At 42.1% G+C, this 19,379-nt stretch overlaps 1 protein-coding gene across 4 annotated transcripts; it reads right to left on the reverse strand.

Moving 5' to 3' along the window:
* Positions 1-1,048: 1,048 nt before the first annotated feature.
* Positions 1,049-19,240, reverse strand: MEP1A (meprin A subunit alpha). Of its 4 annotated transcripts, none has more exons than XM_074582015.1 (16): positions 18,917-19,240; positions 18,789-18,823; positions 15,739-17,715; positions 14,985-15,069; positions 14,834-14,887; positions 13,986-14,026; positions 13,803-13,881; positions 13,372-13,489; positions 11,667-11,842; positions 9,534-9,755; positions 8,409-8,558; positions 5,358-5,573; positions 3,993-4,451; positions 2,629-2,802; positions 1,838-2,045; positions 1,049-1,470 (listed from the first exon to the last, which is right to left on the reverse strand). In XM_074582015.1, the coding sequence occupies exons 3-16, from the start codon at positions 15,844-15,846 to the stop codon at positions 1,323-1,325; spliced, it is 2,238 nt and encodes a 745-aa protein (XP_074438116.1). In that variant the 5' UTR covers positions 15,847-17,715; positions 18,789-18,823; positions 18,917-19,240; the 3' UTR covers positions 1,049-1,322. The 4 variants fall into 4 exon arrangements, 3 of the variants coding, with proteins under 3 accessions (XP_074438116.1, XP_074438117.1, XP_074438118.1); XM_074582016.1 differs by having other exon boundaries at positions 14,985-15,009; positions 15,739-16,326; positions 17,375-17,715; positions 18,789-19,240; XM_074582017.1 differs by having other exon boundaries at positions 14,985-15,009; positions 15,095-17,715; positions 18,789-19,240.
* Positions 19,241-19,379: the final 139 nt, after the last annotated feature.

The raw sequence follows: 19,379 nt of genomic DNA on the forward strand, positions 1-19,379 counted from the left end.
TCAGACATGTTACAGGAAAAGCTGATATAAATGTTTGGTTTGATTTTATTCCAAATGCAGAGACTAAGAGGAACTGAGTAATAACTTGTCGATAATGCCTTCATTAAATAAACCATTATTTGGATGGTTTGTCCTTACTTAACGGGACTAATGTGAGCACCAGGATGAATCCAAGTGTAAAAACAAGCAGAAACCAGCTCCTTGTGTACAACCCACTGCCATGAGAGCGCGTTTTCCCTGGGCTGCCATCCCTTGTGAGGGGTATGTGATAAATACAAGGGCAGCTTCACCCTCTGCAATTATTTATCGTTTGCATTCTGAACGCTTTCTGTTCTGATATGCAGACAACAAGAAACTCCTTTCAGAGGAAACCTGGGCAACCAAGTTTCAAGTGTGGAAACTGTTAGAGCCCTTAAAAGCTGAGATCTTGGGACACGTTAGAATGGCTACTTCCTGCCATCTGCAAGAAGTTCTAGGGTGTTAACACCTTATCCAGCACCCACCAGTATCACAGACCCAGTCTTTATCTTCCTACACTCCTACCCCTCTCCCTGACTTGTCATTTCCAAAGGGATATGAATTTAATAGTAACTGCTACAGATCCAATCCTATGACAACTGATGATCTGCTCCAATTTCATCCACTGCCTGCTGAAATCAAGGGAGCTTTATAGATGTTTAAAAGAACTTCGGATTACGTCCAGAGAATAGATTTACACTTGAATATTTGAAAACGTTCTATGGTGAGGTCTCCTGGAAAGGCAACTAGTTTTGATACGAAATTGTTTCCTTGCTAGAGAATTGGCCAAAAAGACATAGTAGTATTTTACTATGAATTCTGTGTAATAGCTACTCAGATTTTGTAAACCAGCACAGCTCCACGGAAAATGAGTATTGATATACTGACTTACATTCCCATGGTTATGTACCCCTTAGATTTCTTGAGTAATCTCTATAGGAACATTTCTAGAATCTTAATATATGTGCTTCTATGTGATTTTTTCCAGTATTTTGAGATGTTCTATTGTTAAGATTAAATGCACAGACTTCCAGCACCAGCACTTGCTATTGGATGAAGAAATTACATTCAAAGAATACACAAGAGAGGCAGGATATGAACTTACATTAGATAGCAGTTCTACGTGATGTTCTTTAATTGCCAAGTCCTACAGAGTAACCAGATTGCCGCCAAGATGTTGATAAAGCATTTCATCCATATGCTGACTGGTCTTCTACAGGTCGTATTTATCATTTTTCACTGAAAACTGATATCTTATGAACTATGGAAAAATACAAGGCTGAGATTTATTCCCCTGCAGCTCTTTATCTTCTAGACATCATGGAAATGAGGACGATGGTTAAGACCATGGTTCCAGCAATTACACCAACTGCCATTCCCAGGATGTTCCCATGGACCTGCCTTGACTGACATCTCTCACCCGTAAAGAAGAAGGCATGTCCTGATGGGCACCTGGAAAAATAAAGTACAGATTCACGTGGATGAGGATTTTTGTCCTGCCCTATCGGCCCACCTCAAGGTCTCCTCACATGCACTATCCTGGATGGGCAGTTCCGATTAGAGGGGTTCATGTCACAACATCCCCACCTTGTTTGGAGGCTATTTACATCCCTGGGAAGCACCACAGAGTGGGGTTTCTTTGCCTCCCCATGAACCGGCTGCTACTAGAAACCAGTCACTGCGGTGAAGTGTTTTGTTCCTACTGTTTTTTGAAAACCTAGTGGCTCAGACTTCTGAGGTCTGTAGCTCTGAATACTTATTAGCTACATCATTTGGTTCAGAAGAAAGTCAAGGCAAGCAGGGAAGAGGTCTGTGGTACCTGCAGCTTGCTCTCCCTTTCACATTCACACAGACTCCGTCATTCTGGCAAGGGTTTGGGTCACACGGGTCTTGCAGATAAGGCATCCGGTCTTGCACGGGCTCCCTATCCTGGGCTGCCCTCTTCTGCCTTTCAAGAATGAGGCCTTCCATGAAGGCCAATGGTTCAGGTTCAACAGGGACTTCAGTTTTATTGAGGTAACTTATATCTTTTAAGAAAAGAAAAAAAGAGCAGAAAGACATCAGGTAGCAGTGAGTGATGCTATATGTAGTATTCTTCACACCAGGGGCTCACAGGGTGTTTTGTGGACTGCAGGGTACTCCTTGCCCATTTGCTCTTTACAGAGCTCTTGCCGTACCACAGCAAGTTCTGCGTATTTAAAGCACAAGACAGAAAATAATACTGACATTTTTGTAACTAGTTAGGTCAATCAGTGGTATTCTCTACTTTGAAAAATTATGCGAATTGTGGCTGTTCTGTTTGAAAATAAACACAACAAGGATGGTCTTTTAGTATGTTCAACGCTTAGAAATGGACATAGCTATGGATAAAGTTGTCTAAGAAATTAACCTTCAGTAAATCATTGCCATTTAAATTCCTCTGAACTCACAATCACTTTAGCCAATGTCACCCACCTGAAACTAAGACACCGAAATGCTTTTAAAAGTTGGTCCCCATCAGAAGAGAAGATGACTCAGAGGCAGGTGGCAATAGTTACTTGAATGTGTGTAGAGAGATATAAAGGACCACCCATTTGTTTTTGTAAGGACAATCAGGAAGAGGGACTTTACCATGAAATTCTGCAAAAATAATCAGGTCATCATTTTTCAGGAAGCTTCTCCGTCTCAACTGGCTGTGGGATATAAAGTTAGTCCACCCCCAGTCTACAGTTCTATAGCAATTGCATGAAGCATCAAATTTCCCAGCAACTGATGGTTTCTCCCATATTAAGGTTCCATTAGCACCTGCAAAGAGAATATGAGTGATGAAAGAGAACCACAAAGTTCGGCAGCTGGAAGTATGATACGACTTTTTTGTGCATTACAGTGTTAAATGGGATTTATGCTGTAAAATCAAGTTCAGAACTGAAACGCCCAAAGGAAAAAAAAAAATAAAAAAAATCAGAGGACTGACAAACTATGGGTGCCAGCATATCCCTAGATACAGTCTGCCTGAGGACTCTTAGTCCATGTGAGGGCGTTGAAATTCCCCTTTCATTGAGGACTAACCAAATGCAAGTTAGCTCCTCATTGTCACCAGCTAAGAGCTCCCTCCTGTGTAAGGACACTCCCTTACCAGTTTTTAAGTACCTGTGGTTCAGAGTCTAGCAGATTTTGTTCATTGCTATGGTTCTATTAAACCTATTCATACCTAAGGTTTAAAACCTCCTACTGAAAAACCTGTACTAAGCTTCCACTGGAAAAAGCTAAGGGGGATGGAGATTCGACTCTAGTATTTTCTTCTGTACCAAACTCAGCATTGTCCTGTTGTTCTTATTTCTTTGAATTAACACATCCATGGGGAATCCTAGGAGCGGATGTGGAACCGTGGTGCTACACACTATATAAACTTGGAGTTAAAAGGTAGCCCTTGACCGAAAGAGTTTGTAATCTGAAGCCTACCCACAGCCAAGCAAGACAGGCTTCATCTCGCAGCCTGATCTCACAGGCATTTTCAGCTATTTTTTTATTTAAATACAGCTACAATGTGAACCCTGTGCATTCAGACCACGTATGTTCAAGTTAATGAAGCCTCCAAAATGCAGTTTTAACCTAAATTATTGTTGATTTAGTAGTGGAATACAGCACCCTGCTGGCATTACAGCATCTTGCGGCGATATGTCATCTATCATAACGGGCAAACCACAAGTAGAATGGGAATTGACAGCTCTTAGGAGAATTCTGTATTTAGAGTCAAACTCAGATATCCTAGGGATTGTTCATAATAACACCAGCCTTCTATGTGTCACTTTTCAAACCAGATGATCTTTAGCAGACAGGAATTCCGAGTCATACACAGCAAAGTCATACACAGGAAAGTGTCCCAAACTGGGAAATACAGCCAAAGTTGCCCAACTCTGAGTCCTACACTCAGTCCTCTGACATGGATTCCTTGGCTTTCATTTTCGTCATTCCTCCAGGCAGACCCCACTTACCTGAGCTAATGTGATCTTTGCTTGTGGTGAAGCTTCTGCTTGCGGACATCCTTTTCAAGATGTCAGGGTCCTGGTCCAGCACCGTGAGTATAGCTTGGCGGTTCAGAGCTGGCCACTCCAGAACACCATCGTTCTCTCCACTGCACAAGTGAAAGCTAATGCGAGTGTAGCCACTGATTCTGGAGTTGGGATACAAACTTACGCCGAAACCATAACCCTCAGGGCTATAAAACCGGGGGCTTTGAATAACATCGTTTGACTTATTTTCGAGGATTTGGCTGAAATTCCGAATGACCCACACGCCTGTGGGACAGGGGGTCTCGGTCAGTGTGACGTCATCGATCACAATCCCACCAGATGAAGAGCTGGGGTTGCCCTTTAGTCCTTGGAAAACGTAACGGAACTTCTTCTGAGCGTTGAGGGTTACGTGGGCAATTTTCCAGTTATAGTCATTATCCGCTTTGGTAAAAAGAAAACGAAACATTGCCATCAGCATGATCAGTGATATTATGAAGCAGCTTATTCCCAGATATCCATTCCAGATGCTTTTGGAGACAACTGGTCGTCTCACAGAGTCCTGAAGGCTAAAGATCTTAAGTTGATATTGTGATTATAATATTCTCACGTTGCCTTATCATTCTAAATAGTTTGGACGCATTGTATTAGGAACTCTTCACACATTAGTGAATGTCAGTCTCTAGTATAAAGGGAACAGGCTAAGGGCCAAGACATAACAAGTGGATGGACGTCAATGACCCAAGGTGTTAGAATTAACAGCTCCTGCCACTTTTCCAGGGACTTATCCTTCCCTGCAAACTGCTGCAGGTTGATATAGGCAGGTTATCGCAGGTCTTGGGTTTTGACAACATAAACGCATAGTGCCACAGTGGCTGAATTTGTCCTGTTTAGCAAAATCACCCGAAGTGGGAACTCGGTTCCCATTTCCAAAACCACATATGTTTTTATATTTCCAATCATATAAAAATCAGGCTGGGACTCTTATTGACTGCAGATGAGCACAGGTATTTATATCCTAACGGTTGACTGTTAGATCATATAACAGCCATAACTAGACAATTGATCTCCAGCACAGTTTGGGGTCCCTCTCAATCACTGGGTGTAACAGTACATTATTCAGAACATTGTGACTTTTGCTGCAGAGCACTGAAATTACTTTATTACAACCCACAGTTTCACTGCTAAATGCCCTCTCGTAATACCAAAATCCTTAGCTGGATTGCGAGATATTCCGTTAGGTTCAGGAAAATCTTCTGATTTCTGAGCAAATCCGCTGCATTCGCGGACTCAGTAAGACAACTTTTCCTCCCCTAATATTCTATATATTCCTCATATTTCCAGAATTACCTTGGAAGGTTTGAATTTTCCTCATCTTGCGAACATTTCCAGTGCCATCATCCTCTTTAAGCCAGATGATCAGCTTGTCAGAAAGGCTTCCTGTGATCTTATAGAAGAACTGGAGGCACTGCTGAGTTCTCTTTGGATAAAGGATTCGAGACTCTAGGATTGCCACCTCGTCTGCCTTGCCGGAGCTGGTGCTGAAGTACATGACATAGCCAGCACCTGGGAAGAAAGCGTAGAGTGTCACTGTCTCTTTCCAGATATCCTGCTAGCTGCATGGTGTAAATTTATCATTGTCAGTTGAAATGATAAATTTAGTAGGCATAAACGTAGTAGTTAACATGAATAGTAGAGGAAATGGTATCTGATAACCGTCCAAGACAGACCAGGATAACAACAGGACTAGTAGTTTAGTGTACGTATGGAACTCATTGCTGGCAGCTTATGTCAATTTTGCATTACTTGGTTTAGTTGGAAGTTGGATGCACCGGGAACATCAGAGAAATGAGACAGAGGATTCACTGCTGACTGCAAGTAACTAGTAGACACATTTTTTTTACTTGATTTATACTGAAGGATAGTCTAAAGATGAGATCTTAGAGGTCACATGCTATATTACCTTGTAAAGGGTAAGGTAATTTGGTAATTTCTTATCAGTGATAAAGATAATAAAAAAGGGTTGGACACAGAACTAGCACTCTCCTGACTTTGAACAGGAAGAAACTCTTTCTTACAGCTTGTTGAAAAACTTTTCACAACTCAGCTTCTCAGTTTGGGGAAAATATTTAAGAATTTCTGCCCCTCTAGTTAATTTCCCACTAACATTTTCTTTACTTTAAATTTGAAATGCCTACTTTTACCCTTATATTTACAAGGGATTCATTATTTGCACATGCATCTTATCTTGGTACAACATGGACTTGTGACATCTTATCTGTATTGCATTGCGCTAGTTATTCATTATAGACTATAATTAAATTGACAAGTGAAATTCTTTTAGCTGTTGTGTGAAAGCTTCCTCTGTTCAGGGCTGGTTCCTTGGACCTTTGTCCAAGCTAACATCTGGGCCATCATCAGTTAAACCCGTAGCTGGATAAACGCAGAACAGCCTCCTGCATGGTGAGTGAAGCCGTTCGAGGTGTTTATCTTCTTCACTCTAACCTTGTCCGGGGGATATTCTCCATTACCTACGCTTTGAATTCATACCCATAGAAACTTTGCCAAAAGATACTTAATTGCTGCATGCACATCTATGACACTTCACCGTAAGATAAATTTATGTTAAATATAAGCATGATCACTGTTGTTCCAAGTGAGAAACAGGGCTGGGAGCCTTATTCAGGTGCCTCACTTCATTGTTGAGCTTATTATGATATCAAAGCCCCAGATGATCTAGACTCTACCTCCTTTTTGATAATAAAGACAAATAATGGCAACATTAAGCATCTGTAGCCGTTGGTATATGGCCTTAGCAGACTTCAGCATGGAGATACAGGGATCAAATCCAGACCCAGGCTGCCAGATCCTCTCTAAGCCTCAGGCTGTTCTTTCCCTATTTCAGTTTAGGCAGTAATAAGTCAAAACCCAAAGAAGTCAAATTGTTTGGGCAAAATACAATTCTTCTGCGTTAGAAACCTCAAATTAACCCCCACTTGAGGTCGTTGCAGAAGGAGTTCTCAAAAAATGTGTAAATGCCTGACGGAGTCAATGACCCTTTGAAGGTCTCCAAAAGGAAAGGCACTCCCTACTCATGCAGTTCATCTAGGCACTCTGGCGATCCTCAGAGGCACCTAACCCTCTCCAGAGGGGTACTCTTCAGAGAACATCAATATTTACGTTGCACCAAGTCACTAGATGCTAAAGCATAAGTGCAAGTTAAGTGCTTACTTCAGAGAGACTGGATTTTACCCGATAATCTCAAGCAACTCAGCTGAATTCTTTTTCAGTTACAATTATACTATATGGACAAAAAAAAAAAAAAAAAGGAGAGAAAGAATGAAAAAAGTCAGATGAAAGTTAGGAGCGTGTACTTATAGAAGCTGTCAGATGGTTTTATTGAGTTATATTGCATTCTCGGACCCAATCGACAAGCATTATAAAAGGTTGAGGATCTATTCTTTCCAGTGGGTGGGTCACAGAAGGGGAATAGTCTACTCCTGAGTGCAGCAAGTCGAATATTTCCTTTATCAAAGAGTAACAAAGCACAACTGAATGTTCTGTAAGTCAGGATTCCTTCACTCTGAACTTGGGCAAAATTTACAAGAAAAGTAATTTTTTTTTTTTTTTTTAAAGTCTGTAGTAGCTTTTCCTGTCTAAATAACAATTCAGGCCCTTGCTTTTCAGAACTGCCTGTTGTGATTTAATCTTTATTGTCATTTGTAAGCTAGCCCACTGTGACTGGGGCTGACTCCACCCTTTTTGAGATTTTTCTTCCTTTGAAAAATGACAAAATTACCATGTGAAAAAGAAAATTATCCCTAAACTCTTATCATAAAATACTTTGCAACTTTCTTCTACCCCCAGAACCAGCACTGCTCAAGCTTATCATTCGCTTTGCAAACATTTATGAGTGGCTATGAGTGTTTTTTCGTTCTTATCGTGGGGTAACATAACTTTTACTCAGACTTTGGAGGTTGCAGTAAATCCTTTTCCAGGTTACATTTAAAAGGCCTCTACTTAAGATTGTTCTTTGTCCCCTTTTATCTTGCTGGTGTGGAGAACTTTCCACTACGCTGAAAAATCTTAATGAGAGCATGAGTGCAACCATAAACACACTCCCAGGGCCAGGACACAGGAAAAGAAAAAAGGCTTTCTTCTTAACTAGAAACATTGCAACTTGGATGTTTGCTGGGTCGTGTCTTAAACACGGTCATTTAATCCTGTGTTTTCAGAGTAGCCAGTGCTGGGTTTTCTCAAGCGTTGACCACAATAACAGGTTCACAGAAATTAAAAAGACGCTATATTTAAAGCACACAGACCACAACAGACATGCCAAAAGGGATCATTACTCCAGCTAACCCCTTTTCCATAGGTAAGCGTTCTGTTACTTCATTTTACCTCTACAGCGCCCAGAAAGTGTGTGGTCTTCCTGCCCTGTAGCGCTGCTCAGTTGATGGACCCAGTCTAGATCATCTCTGGTACCCTGAATCATGCCGCAGATATTTTCAAACTCAAAAGAACACTGGTCCAAAAAAGTGTGAGTTGAAGCTGAAAAAAAAAAATGCACACATGATTTCCTCCAAAGTAGTTTTCTGGTCTAATTTTGGGGGGGTTGTTTACATTAGTGTAGACATCACATAGAGAAGACAGATGTGAGCAGATGTGAGCCCAAAGACTCAAAAGAGGAAATATTTGATTCCTGGAGGGATTCCCTGCATAAAGACAGCAACATTTGACCACCTTGCAGAAGGTTAACAAACTGCCATGCGGCGACTGACACCCAGTGACTGATGGTGGCTGTCTTTGTGCCTGCCTGCAAGCCTTGGAGAGACAAGTCACTTTGTGAAGAGTGGTGGCGTTGTATTTAACCATTCCGCAGCTGGAGGTTATTGTTCTTCATGGCCCACTTGTCTGCTTGATGAGCATGAGCACTGTTCTTCCACTTCAAGCAAAGTTCACCCAGTTACCTTAGGCCGGTTCGGCTGAGATTGCCTGCGAGTTGATGCTTCTGTCGACAGATCCATGGGGACGGTGAGTTCTCGCTAAAAATCGCATGCGGTGATAATATCTTGTGGTGAACCAGCTTAGCAACCAACTAGACAGCACTGGACTCTAGACTTAACCAATCTCAGGTGCAAAATAATCTAATTAAGACCAAATGTCAGTAAAAGAGGACAAAGTACAGCTGCATTCGCCTCACAAAAGCACAATGAAGCTGCCCATACACCAGCAGAACACAACCACATGTCTGAGCCCCTAGGAGCAACATGGAAGAAAAGATGTGAATGGGTTGATTTTCATTGACTAATTGAACTTTTAAAAAATTAATGACAGTTAGCAGAGCCAAAGAGAGGGATGAGGAAGGAATAAACTGTTTGGGTGTCTACACCACAGGTCTTCTCTCATACTTCCTCAAGAGCGCCTGAGAAGAGTTTTTGTGGTTTTAGAGACAAAAGGGAGGTGAACCAGTGAGGCCCAAGTATAAACAAAGAATCAGTTTGCCATGATTAAGTTATGACTTACCGCAGTTGTACATGCGATTCAGTCTTTCCAGGTCAATGGCGCTGAAGTCTAGACGTTGGCCAATTATGTTATTAAATGCTGGTATCTTCGTTGTGATTGTGGGGATACTTTCATTTTTGTTAAATGAGAATGGTTCATAGTGCATCAGTGATTCATAGTCATAGGGGGTATTCAGATCAGTGATGAAGCTGTCATCATACTTCAGAAAATTGTGCTCTTTGTCTGGCAAAAGAACAGAAAAGTGCTTCATTGTTAGTGACATGGTAAAGGAAATGGCTTTAGCACGGCCCCTTGGATACAGTTTTCTGAGGCAGAATTGATATACCCAAAAGGAATTACTTTCCAATAAAATATTCAAATTTAGCAAGGTTTGTTTATGAAGTCATTTGGACAACAAAAGAAGTGTCTTTAGATTGCAGTTCTGCACCCTCCCACGTGACTTCAGCAAGTTCAAAATCAAACATTGGTGAGCTGTAAAGGGTGGGATATATAGAAGGTCAGATTAGATGGTCTAATAGTAAGCATCCTGAAGGACTGAATTTAAGGATTAAGGACTCACAAGCTTGTGAATATTGGTGCAAACTTTTCCTAGGCTATTAGATTCTATATGGACAAGGAGAGGCCCTCCCTTCATTAAGGGGACAGATATGACAGTCCTGGAGCGTATCCAGGTTCTGTTCTTCTTTGAAGCAAAAAATACATTAGGAATTTGTGGGAAAAAAAAAAAAATGTTTTTACCTTAGATTGATAATATTACTATGATATTTCTCTTTTGGAAACACGTTTCTCGTGGTTCCTTGGTGAAATAATTTGTCCTTAGAGAAAGTTTTTCATTATGAAGGTGTCTGCTAGGGCAGAGAGAGGGAGCCATTTCACATACTTTGGTATGGAAGTAAAGAGAGATTGCCAACATTGTCCATTCCGGGCACAAAGGTCTTCAGTCCAAGGCTGGAGATTGTGTAAGAGCTTGGGATTGTTTTTCTTACAGATGATACTTGAATTGCACCTTTTATCAAAAACTGTGAGAATCTTTCCAATTAAGTGCTATTGCTTTTTACAACTGGGGAAAAAGTCTTGGCAGGACACAGGCGTGTGTAACGATGTTGGCTTTTAAGATCATTACCAGGCAAAGGGTAACTTCTGTGTGTTTTCAGAAGAAATAAATCATACATCACGGTGGCAATTTCATTAGGCTGTCTTGTGTGTTTTCTCTGAAGTCTAATAGGCTTACTGGCTTTTCTGTCAACAGCACCATCAACAGGGGATCTCTTCTCTTACCAGCCAGCTATCTGTATTGCAGTTTATGAAAATGCATTATGGCAAAAAACTGCTACGATGCTACTAAATTGGGGGTTGCAGATCACTAATGTGGGAACAGGTGCACACAGACGCACACACTGAGCACAATCCTATCAATATCAGCCTTATTTCCCTTTAGAGGAGCAGGCATCTTTCAAATGGTTTCAGCAGAAGTTTTCTACTTAGTGAGTTTGCCTAACTAGAAAATTAGATTTTATAGCATGGATAAAAACCTACAAAATATAGGAATTGATTGTAAGGACATCATGCCAGCCCCAGGACTCCATTCAGAATAGTGTCACACTAAAGTCCATCATCTGTACCATATTTTTGGTGTTCCAGATTTGTAGCTACTGAATACACCACGGACAAGTTGAGAGGACTCAATAATACATTTTTTTGAGGGAAAAAAAAAAAAACCACACTGAGAACTGGAACTGTTTTGTGGAGCTTTTCGATATCTCTGTACATCATGGAGCTCACAATAGCACATTGTAAGACTTTTTGCTTTGGAGTCAGTTCATTGCAGTACAGAAAAAGGGGCCCAAAAGTCAGAGTCTAGATACTGTTAATATCATCATCGTCTTCATCAACATGATTCAAGATAAGACCAGGTGAGTAACAAGATTAATCACTTTTAGTGCTGTTCCTGGTCTTTGATCAGAGAAGTTGTATCAAAATCCAGCTACAGCTACAGATTGACTTACAGTGGTCCCAGGCGTGGCCCAGTGTTTCTGAAATCATATCTTTAAGGAGGTCTTAAAATCTAGGATGGAAAACAAGCTACTGACGAACCTGCACTTCACAGAATCTGACTTGAAGGTCAAAACCCACCTGTAATAATTTCGTCCCACCAGATTGTCACATAGTCATCCCGGTCCATCCTCGACTGCTCATGGTAAAATCCTAACGCGTGCAGGATCTCATGTTCCACGATTGCTCTGTAGTCACACCCTGCCCCAATGGAGAGGTTCTGCCCAGTCTGCAGGTCCCCCACCATGGACCAACACCTGAGAAAGAGAGACATCTTACTGTCTGTTAAGTAGATTTCTTCTCCATATTTAAGTTCTTGGTAGGCTCATTGGATTTAAAGTAATATCAAAAAAGGTTTAAATGTAAAAGGAGTACTTAAATCATTGTTTAGATGCTGACCAGATGCCTTGATACTCTAAAGATAGTCTACCGTGAAAACAGACTCAAAAACATGTTCACTGTCACGTGCTTGAGGCCAGCATTTTACGTACACTCTATTTAGACGTGCTCACCCCTGATTTTTGAGATCCACAGAAGTTTAGCCCCATATCAGCTGCCGTTTTGCCAAGAAACATAATACATGTGCAGAACCAGTAAACTTGTCAAGACAGACTGAGCTTTTTTGCAGTCACTTGGGCTAGAGAAGAGACCTAGGAGGATTTATGGTCCTTTTTAACAGCAACTATGCAATGCATTGGCCACAGGTGTGAAATCACATTTTTCTGCGAGGGCCTAGCTGCTCTTCCGTGACTCAGCAGAAGCTAATCATGATTGAGCAGGAAAAGAGCTCCTCAGCAAATTCTCTGGGAAGTTTTTAGGGCAGTCCAAGGGTGATGTGAGAGGCAACTGCTAAAGAGCATCTGCTGGGGCTGTAGCTACATTTGCACGTCCCAAAGCAGTGTTGGGTGGAGTTTGTTGAAGGAGCTCTGAGCACACTAATGTGGGTACTTAAAACAAAGAACTTGAGCTTATGGTCCCTTGAATGGCTGCTACCAGGGAGTTTCTAGTACCAGGCTCTTCAGCAGCAACTTGTCAAAAATCATGGTACTTGCGGTCTTGTAAGAGAAGTGTCATGGGACGTATTACCCAAGGAAGAGCTGAGGGCAGAAAAATCAGTGCCTCTAGGCCTTTATGAAGTTCTGGGAGAACAAGAAATATTCTCAGCTGACACAGTGAGAAGATTTTTGTGCTTTTCTAGGTGTTCTTTCAAAACACATTTAGATATAGGAAATAAAATAAATCTTTCCCGTTCCTGAAAACCCGCATCTCTGAGTATAAAACCCTTTCAAATTTTGATAGAGCCTTTCACTAAAAGAAGAGCCGCGCCAAACCAGTAGCAATATTACAATAAACTGGCTTTCCACAGCTTTTTTTGACCTGTCTGCCAAAGATTTCAAAACCTAAATTCTGGCTTTTCACATCCTTGACATGTTTAGAGGATGTACATGGGGGTCGTTTCGCCCACCACTGAAATGGAAAACATCAAAGTGGAAGCACTTGATGAAAATCCAGAGATGCTGGAATTCACCTCATCAAAGAGTAACCATCCAAACATCAGATGCCCATTCCGAGTTCATCATCTAAATACCCTCTGCAGTCAGCAGAGGGAGGCAGCTGCTTCCAAGCTTTGGGTCTAAGAAGGGAAGATGTGTTGCTTTCTTAGTGGCCTCTTTTTTTCTGATGACAAGAACCTTAGACTAAACTTTTAGACTGATGCAGTCAAATGGAATGAATTCCCAGGTGATTCTACACAGAAAAACTAAACAGAAATTGATATAAACCTTACCCGCTTTCTTTTCTAAAGAATATGTAGGTTCTCTCTCCTTCATATGGCTTGAAATCAATGCAAGACTTAAGACGGAACATTTCAAATGCCTGGAGAATTACTCCTTTGGCATTCAGATCTGGAAAACAAAAAGGAAAGCACCTTTAATGCATTGCAGAACATTCACCCTGGAGAGGTAAGGTAGGCACACAGATATACGCATGGGACCAAAAGAAAAATGATTGAAAAGAAAAATGATTGAATTTGATTAAATTGTCTTTTGTTATGACAGCTGTAGAATTAAAACCACGGTTTTGATACAAAAGAGCTGTCTAGTTATTAGTGAGTTTTAATGTGAGAGAACCAGTTCTAAAAAAGGCACATTTTTTATCACAGTGACACCAACGCAAATAAGGATTGGAGCTAAAATCTGAATAAAGTATCTGCATTACCTAGGTCATCACCCAGAATATAGGGAATGGGGAACTTCCATCTGTAGGTCTCATTTCTTAGGGCATTTCGCTGATTTTTCTGAAAAGGGAATTAAGAAATGGTGATGTACCTGGTGAGGGGACATGGGCTGATTTGTGCCAAAAATACAATTAGGACAAGTGCTAAAGTTTTTAATTACTTACAGGGAGCAAGATATCACCCTGAAAGAGGTCGAGTCCAGCAGCTGAAAAGTAATTTAATGAAAGATAATGTAAATGAAATATCAAATATCAAACATATTTCACCTCATAAACCATATTGAGCCTACTTACACAAGGTCAATGTCCTTGAGCATTTACAAAAAATAAGGAAGGACCAGCCTCTTTACACTAAAATATAGAGACAGGCCTAAAAGTTTCTACTCAATATTTACTACTCAGCAATGTCTGCATTTTTAGTGGCAGAAATCTGGTGGCCACCGTTATCCATGTCTAGTTTGATAACACATTGAGACAACGCTTTAGAGAATACAGTAATATTGAGTAATGCATCAGGAAGAGTATTGTACAGTGCCCCATCAAAGGATGTATAGAAATTTGCATTACGGGAAATAAAAATAATTTAGGAAGACAGTACAGCGTGTTGTGTCTTTTCCATCTGATTTGCTTACAATGTATAGAAGCTCAATAAACATCTAAGCTATTTTCCACTTTGCAAAACTTTATAAAAGTCACATAGAGCTGGTAGGAACGCTGGTGGGACTCCAGAGCCTTTCCAATTGATACAGTGTGTTACTGCCTTAACACTGTAGGTCTGTCCAAAATTCAGAAGTGACAGACACCTGCATCCCTTGTTTACGTAGGGTTATGGCCCGAGGAGAGATTCATGTGGCATAGCCAGAGGAAGGTAATTCAGAACTCACTTAACCTCATTTCCCTTGTAACCATGAACTACCTGACCATCACACACACACATCTTTTTAACAATAGTGAAAACTTGGCATTTTGCTCACAATTTTTCAGGCCCTATGAGAATTTAGACATGAACTCACCTAAGTTTATGTCTGGAATGTCTTTGATTATCTCACCAGCTTCAGCATCTGCTGCTGCAAGACAGACAAAACGTTATGTGCTCAGATGTGGTGGCACACAGCAAGCAGAAGAAAATGCTTCAAAACTCGAAACGGCTCGCAGAGCACTTACCAGCTTCACTGGAGAGGTGCCCAACCTGAAAGAGAATAAAATACAAGCAGTATAAGGTATGAGACGTCTCTGGACTGAGAGGAGCCTGTGGAAATTAGGTTTTTACTTACAGAGACTGGACTACCATGAGCATAACATGATAGAAGCGCTAGGCAGAGCGGGAAGACGCTGGAGCGCATTTTTGCAATGGAAAAAGAAGCTGGTCCCTCTCATCTCTTGCAATATATAGGGCGTGCTGCTGAGCTGTCCACAGAACATCAGCCAACCAGCTTTGAACTTTCCACCTTTGTATTATTATTATTATAACAGCAAGATTTTCCTCCTAAATGGCATGTGACAGCACTGTTGTTATCAGTTACCTAAGTCCACTTTGAGGAATGTTATGGAGAGGAGTGATAACTTCACGTCTCTGGTGCAGCTGGTGAAAGGCCCACCCAGGCTTTGTGTAAGATCTCAATCTGCCCCAAAGCTGCTGACTCCTTCCACTGTGCTCATTATCTGTCAGCGTTACAACCTCGACTGCACAGGAAGAAAGCTTAAGCAGAATTATTCTGGGTTTATAGCACTCCAGTAACATTAGAGTTTGGCCCAGTGCTGTTTTTGATTAATAATTAACATCACATTGTAAAGATTAGAGATAAAATAAATATGATTGTGAATGCCCAAACAGTGTTTTCCCACAGCTGAACCCATCCCGGGACTGATGCCCTGGTGCACAACATGACACTCTTTGCCTCCAGAGGTGGTCACATACATCAGTAGATCCTTGGCATTCCGGCTTGATGCTCCTTTCTTCTGTGGTGGGTTTCAGAGATGAAAAACTCTTGCCCTGCACTTTTCTGTCTTCTTTCTTGGGGGACATGGGTCAGGGAGGGCATGTGGGCTAAATAAGCCAAGGCTCCAGAAAGCTCTGGACTTGTGGAAGCGGTAATGGCCATGAGGAGATCTTAGAACACGATCTTGGAAAGTCAAGCATTGGTGCTTCTGGCCAGGGAAAGCTGGCCAGGGAGATTTCAGACACAAGAAATGGGGGGGAGTAAGCATTGCCATCAGCAAAGATAAACAAAAGGAATGAAACATGGGAAGAAAAAAGATGATCTAATTAAGACAAGTGCTTTCCTGCTTGGGCCAAAATAATCTTTGGAGAGCCTATGGGTTTAGTCTCTTAAAAATAACAAGGAAGCTTAGTTCAAATTCTTAAAATACAGAAACCACAGAATACAGTTTCTTTGGGGAAGTAATATATTTCATCTGTCACAGATGACTGTTTGCACTTGTGGTGAAGAGGTTGAGGGCGCTTCAAGGATGGACTGGGACTTAGATGTAACCAAAGGGGTGAGACCTGCAAGAAAATAAAAGAAAAAAATAATTAATTTAATAGATGGAGTATATCATACAGTTCTACCACGTATTTTGGGATGACTTTCAGGCCGATTCCAGGGGCAAGAAACGAAGCAGCAATAATTCACTCAAGTATCTGTAGAGGCTGCAGCAGTACCCAGCGAAGGAGGTGGGAGGGGAAACTGGAAGGACAGGGAGCTGCAGCCGTGCGTGGGGCTCCCATCGGGGTCTTAGAATCATAAAATCATAGAATCATAGAATGCGTTGGGTTGGAAGGGACCTTTAAAGGTCATCTAGTCCAACCCCCCTGCAGTCGGCAGGGACATCTTCAACTAGATCAGGTTGCTCAGAGCCTCATCAAGCCTGGGTCTTTGTCAACCCCAGCAGGGGATCCCGGGTTTACTGCGCTGGAGGGAGACTGAGGCAAGAGAGTAGAGGGCTTGGGTCGGAGGTGATCTGAAACAGGGCTGGGGGGTGAGGAGAGAGGGCGGGAAGGCTCGTGGAGAAGTGGGAGGGATGGGGCAGATGGGGCAGGGTTGTGAAGTTTCTGATGTGCCAGATGTTGGTGGGGCAGTTTGTCTCTGTCAGGCTGGTGCCATTGATGGCAATCCCTCTTGCAGACTTGGCTGGATCTCCTCTGAAGCCCTGAAACCCATATCGGAATTCGGTTTGGACACCAAAAGGCATGCTGGCCAATTTCCAGCGATGTTCTCCATCAGATGAAGGGGGAAATAAATACGTGTGAGAATGGAAAGTGCAGGACACAATCCCAGATAAAACTGTGTCTTCCTCAAGCATCCCATGACCCCTTTGGATGGTGATTGTCTGATGCCCTGCACCCCAGCTGAGCTGGGAACAGCCTTAAGGAAACCGCCTCTGAGCCAAATTCTGTTCTCATGGGCACTAACTTGGGAGTTGCTGAACTGAAGCAAACGGAGGTTAGATTTATACTGGACACTTGAGCAAACTTTTATACAATAAACCACGCCAGTGTTGTCTCGCATCACACTTTGCCAGCACTTCAGATATGAAATCACACTTTTACTGACCTGTAATAGCGTGCAGATTTTCCATCAGTTCCATCATTTTTCTTAACACGGACAACTACATTCCTGTGCTTGGATGTGCTCCCATAAACGTTGCTGGCCATCTGCAGTAAGTTCCCCTTAAATAAAGCTGCTTATTTTCCAATAACTGCTGACCCGTTTGCTCTCAGGAAACTTCTGAAGGCTGACTAGTTAAGTTTTAAACTTTTTTTCTTCCCTCTCCTTGAAGCTGAGCAGTTAATTGTCTGTCACCGGCCACGAGAGGCAGGAAGCTGCTGTCAGCTCCCCAGCCACATGCTCTGTCACACATCCAGAGCCCTTACAGTGTCAGCAAACCGCACACCCTGCAAACCGCAAGCAAACAGCCCGTCAAACAACAGCCAAACAGACTTGTTCCTCTAGAAACGAGAAACTGCCAACGATGGGACTTAAACAACCCTCCTGTTCATTTTTTCGCTCCCTGCTCAGAGGGTCTTCCAAGCGTTGGTTTTTGCAGGGTGCCCTTCACCGGGCGCCCATCTGCCCCCTCGAGCCCCACATGTGATGAGAACCGGAGCATCCCTGTGCCCCACGTGCCGCACCCCTGCTCTCCTCCTCACTGCCCCCACATTTGGTATAACCACGGGATCTCCAAACTGTAACCAAACCCAAGTGTGTTCCCGAAACAGAAGTGACGGTTTGTCACAAAAGCTGCTGCCCAAAGCCATCTCTTGCTCTTTCCTCCGTGGAAGCAGGTTCCACAGAAATGGCTTTCTTTTCTATGCAGCATTTTTTTCCTCTCCTGCACCACGGGACGCTTCTGTGACTAACCGTCACTGGTGTTTTGGGAGGCCTAACTGTGCCTAACTGTAGGAGTGCCTAACTGTGACCACTCACACACCGGGCAGCTAGGCTCATGACTGTGAGTTTCAAAAGAAACACTTGGCTTGGGGATTTTTGGGCTGTCTGTGTAGTACTCTCCTTCAGAGTTTCATTTTCTCCCCACTGCCTCTGAAACAACAGGCCTTACTCAATCCCTGTGTCCCAACAGCAATCGAAATTCTGCAGAACTCAATACAATCGTATTTGTTCAATATATGCATAAATCAGTGTAGTTGGAGCCATGATCAAAAGGACCCCATGCAACACTCTCCTTGGAAGAGGGGAAATCACTGCAGGTTTGCCTTTTAGATAATCCTTTTAGATAATCCTTCAGCCTCCCTGTGCGGTGCGGCTCGAACAAACCTCGAATTACCAGCGGCTGGTACAGCTCTGTGTCACACGGCAACCCCTCCCTCAAAGAAGTCTTCTGAGGGTGGTTTCCTCCTGCTCTGTGACACATTGCTGAAGCTCAGTTTCCTATTTTGATGATTCTGGATTGGTTTCAATGTCAGAATTTGTCTACAAACAAGATTTGTGTATTGTGGTATTTGCTTACGCCTGTACTTCTGTGGGGATGCCTCAGGTGAACTCCTGTACAAAAGGAAAGTGTCTTTCAGCTTTAAACAAAAACTAGAAAATTACTCAATATCCTCTAACATCTGCATAAAAGGAGAAGAGTCTCACCTGATTCATTTCTGTGGAGTTTCACCAAAGTCAGTTGTGGCAACCTGGTGGAACTCCCTTCATTTTAATGGAGCTGCCACCAATTTACAGCAGCAAACTCTCAAACTGTTGTTTCTTCGTGAGATGTTACAAGGTAGGGAGGAGATTTAAGGAAACATTTCAAATGAAAATTATTAGCCTTTCTATCTGAAAATTCAAGAGTCATGTTTAGCATCAGGTATACAGTGATTAACATTAATAGAAGGGCACTCCTAGTGACTTATTTATCGCTGTATATCTTCATTCTTGCATCTCATAAAAGCATGGTGAAGTCTAATGACCATCTAAAACTATATGCGCTCAATTCCAGACTACTGTTACTTGAAGAATTTATCATCATCAACAGCACGATGATCATCGTCCATGAAGGAAACTGTAACTATTACAAGTAATATTATGGGAAAGTCTGTGTGAATTAAAGGTG

The sequence above is a fragment of the Larus michahellis genome, chromosome 3 (genome assembly GCF_964199755.1).
Source record: "Larus michahellis chromosome 3, bLarMic1.1, whole genome shotgun sequence".
Classification (NCBI taxonomy): domain Eukaryota; kingdom Metazoa; phylum Chordata; class Aves; order Charadriiformes; family Laridae; genus Larus; species Larus michahellis.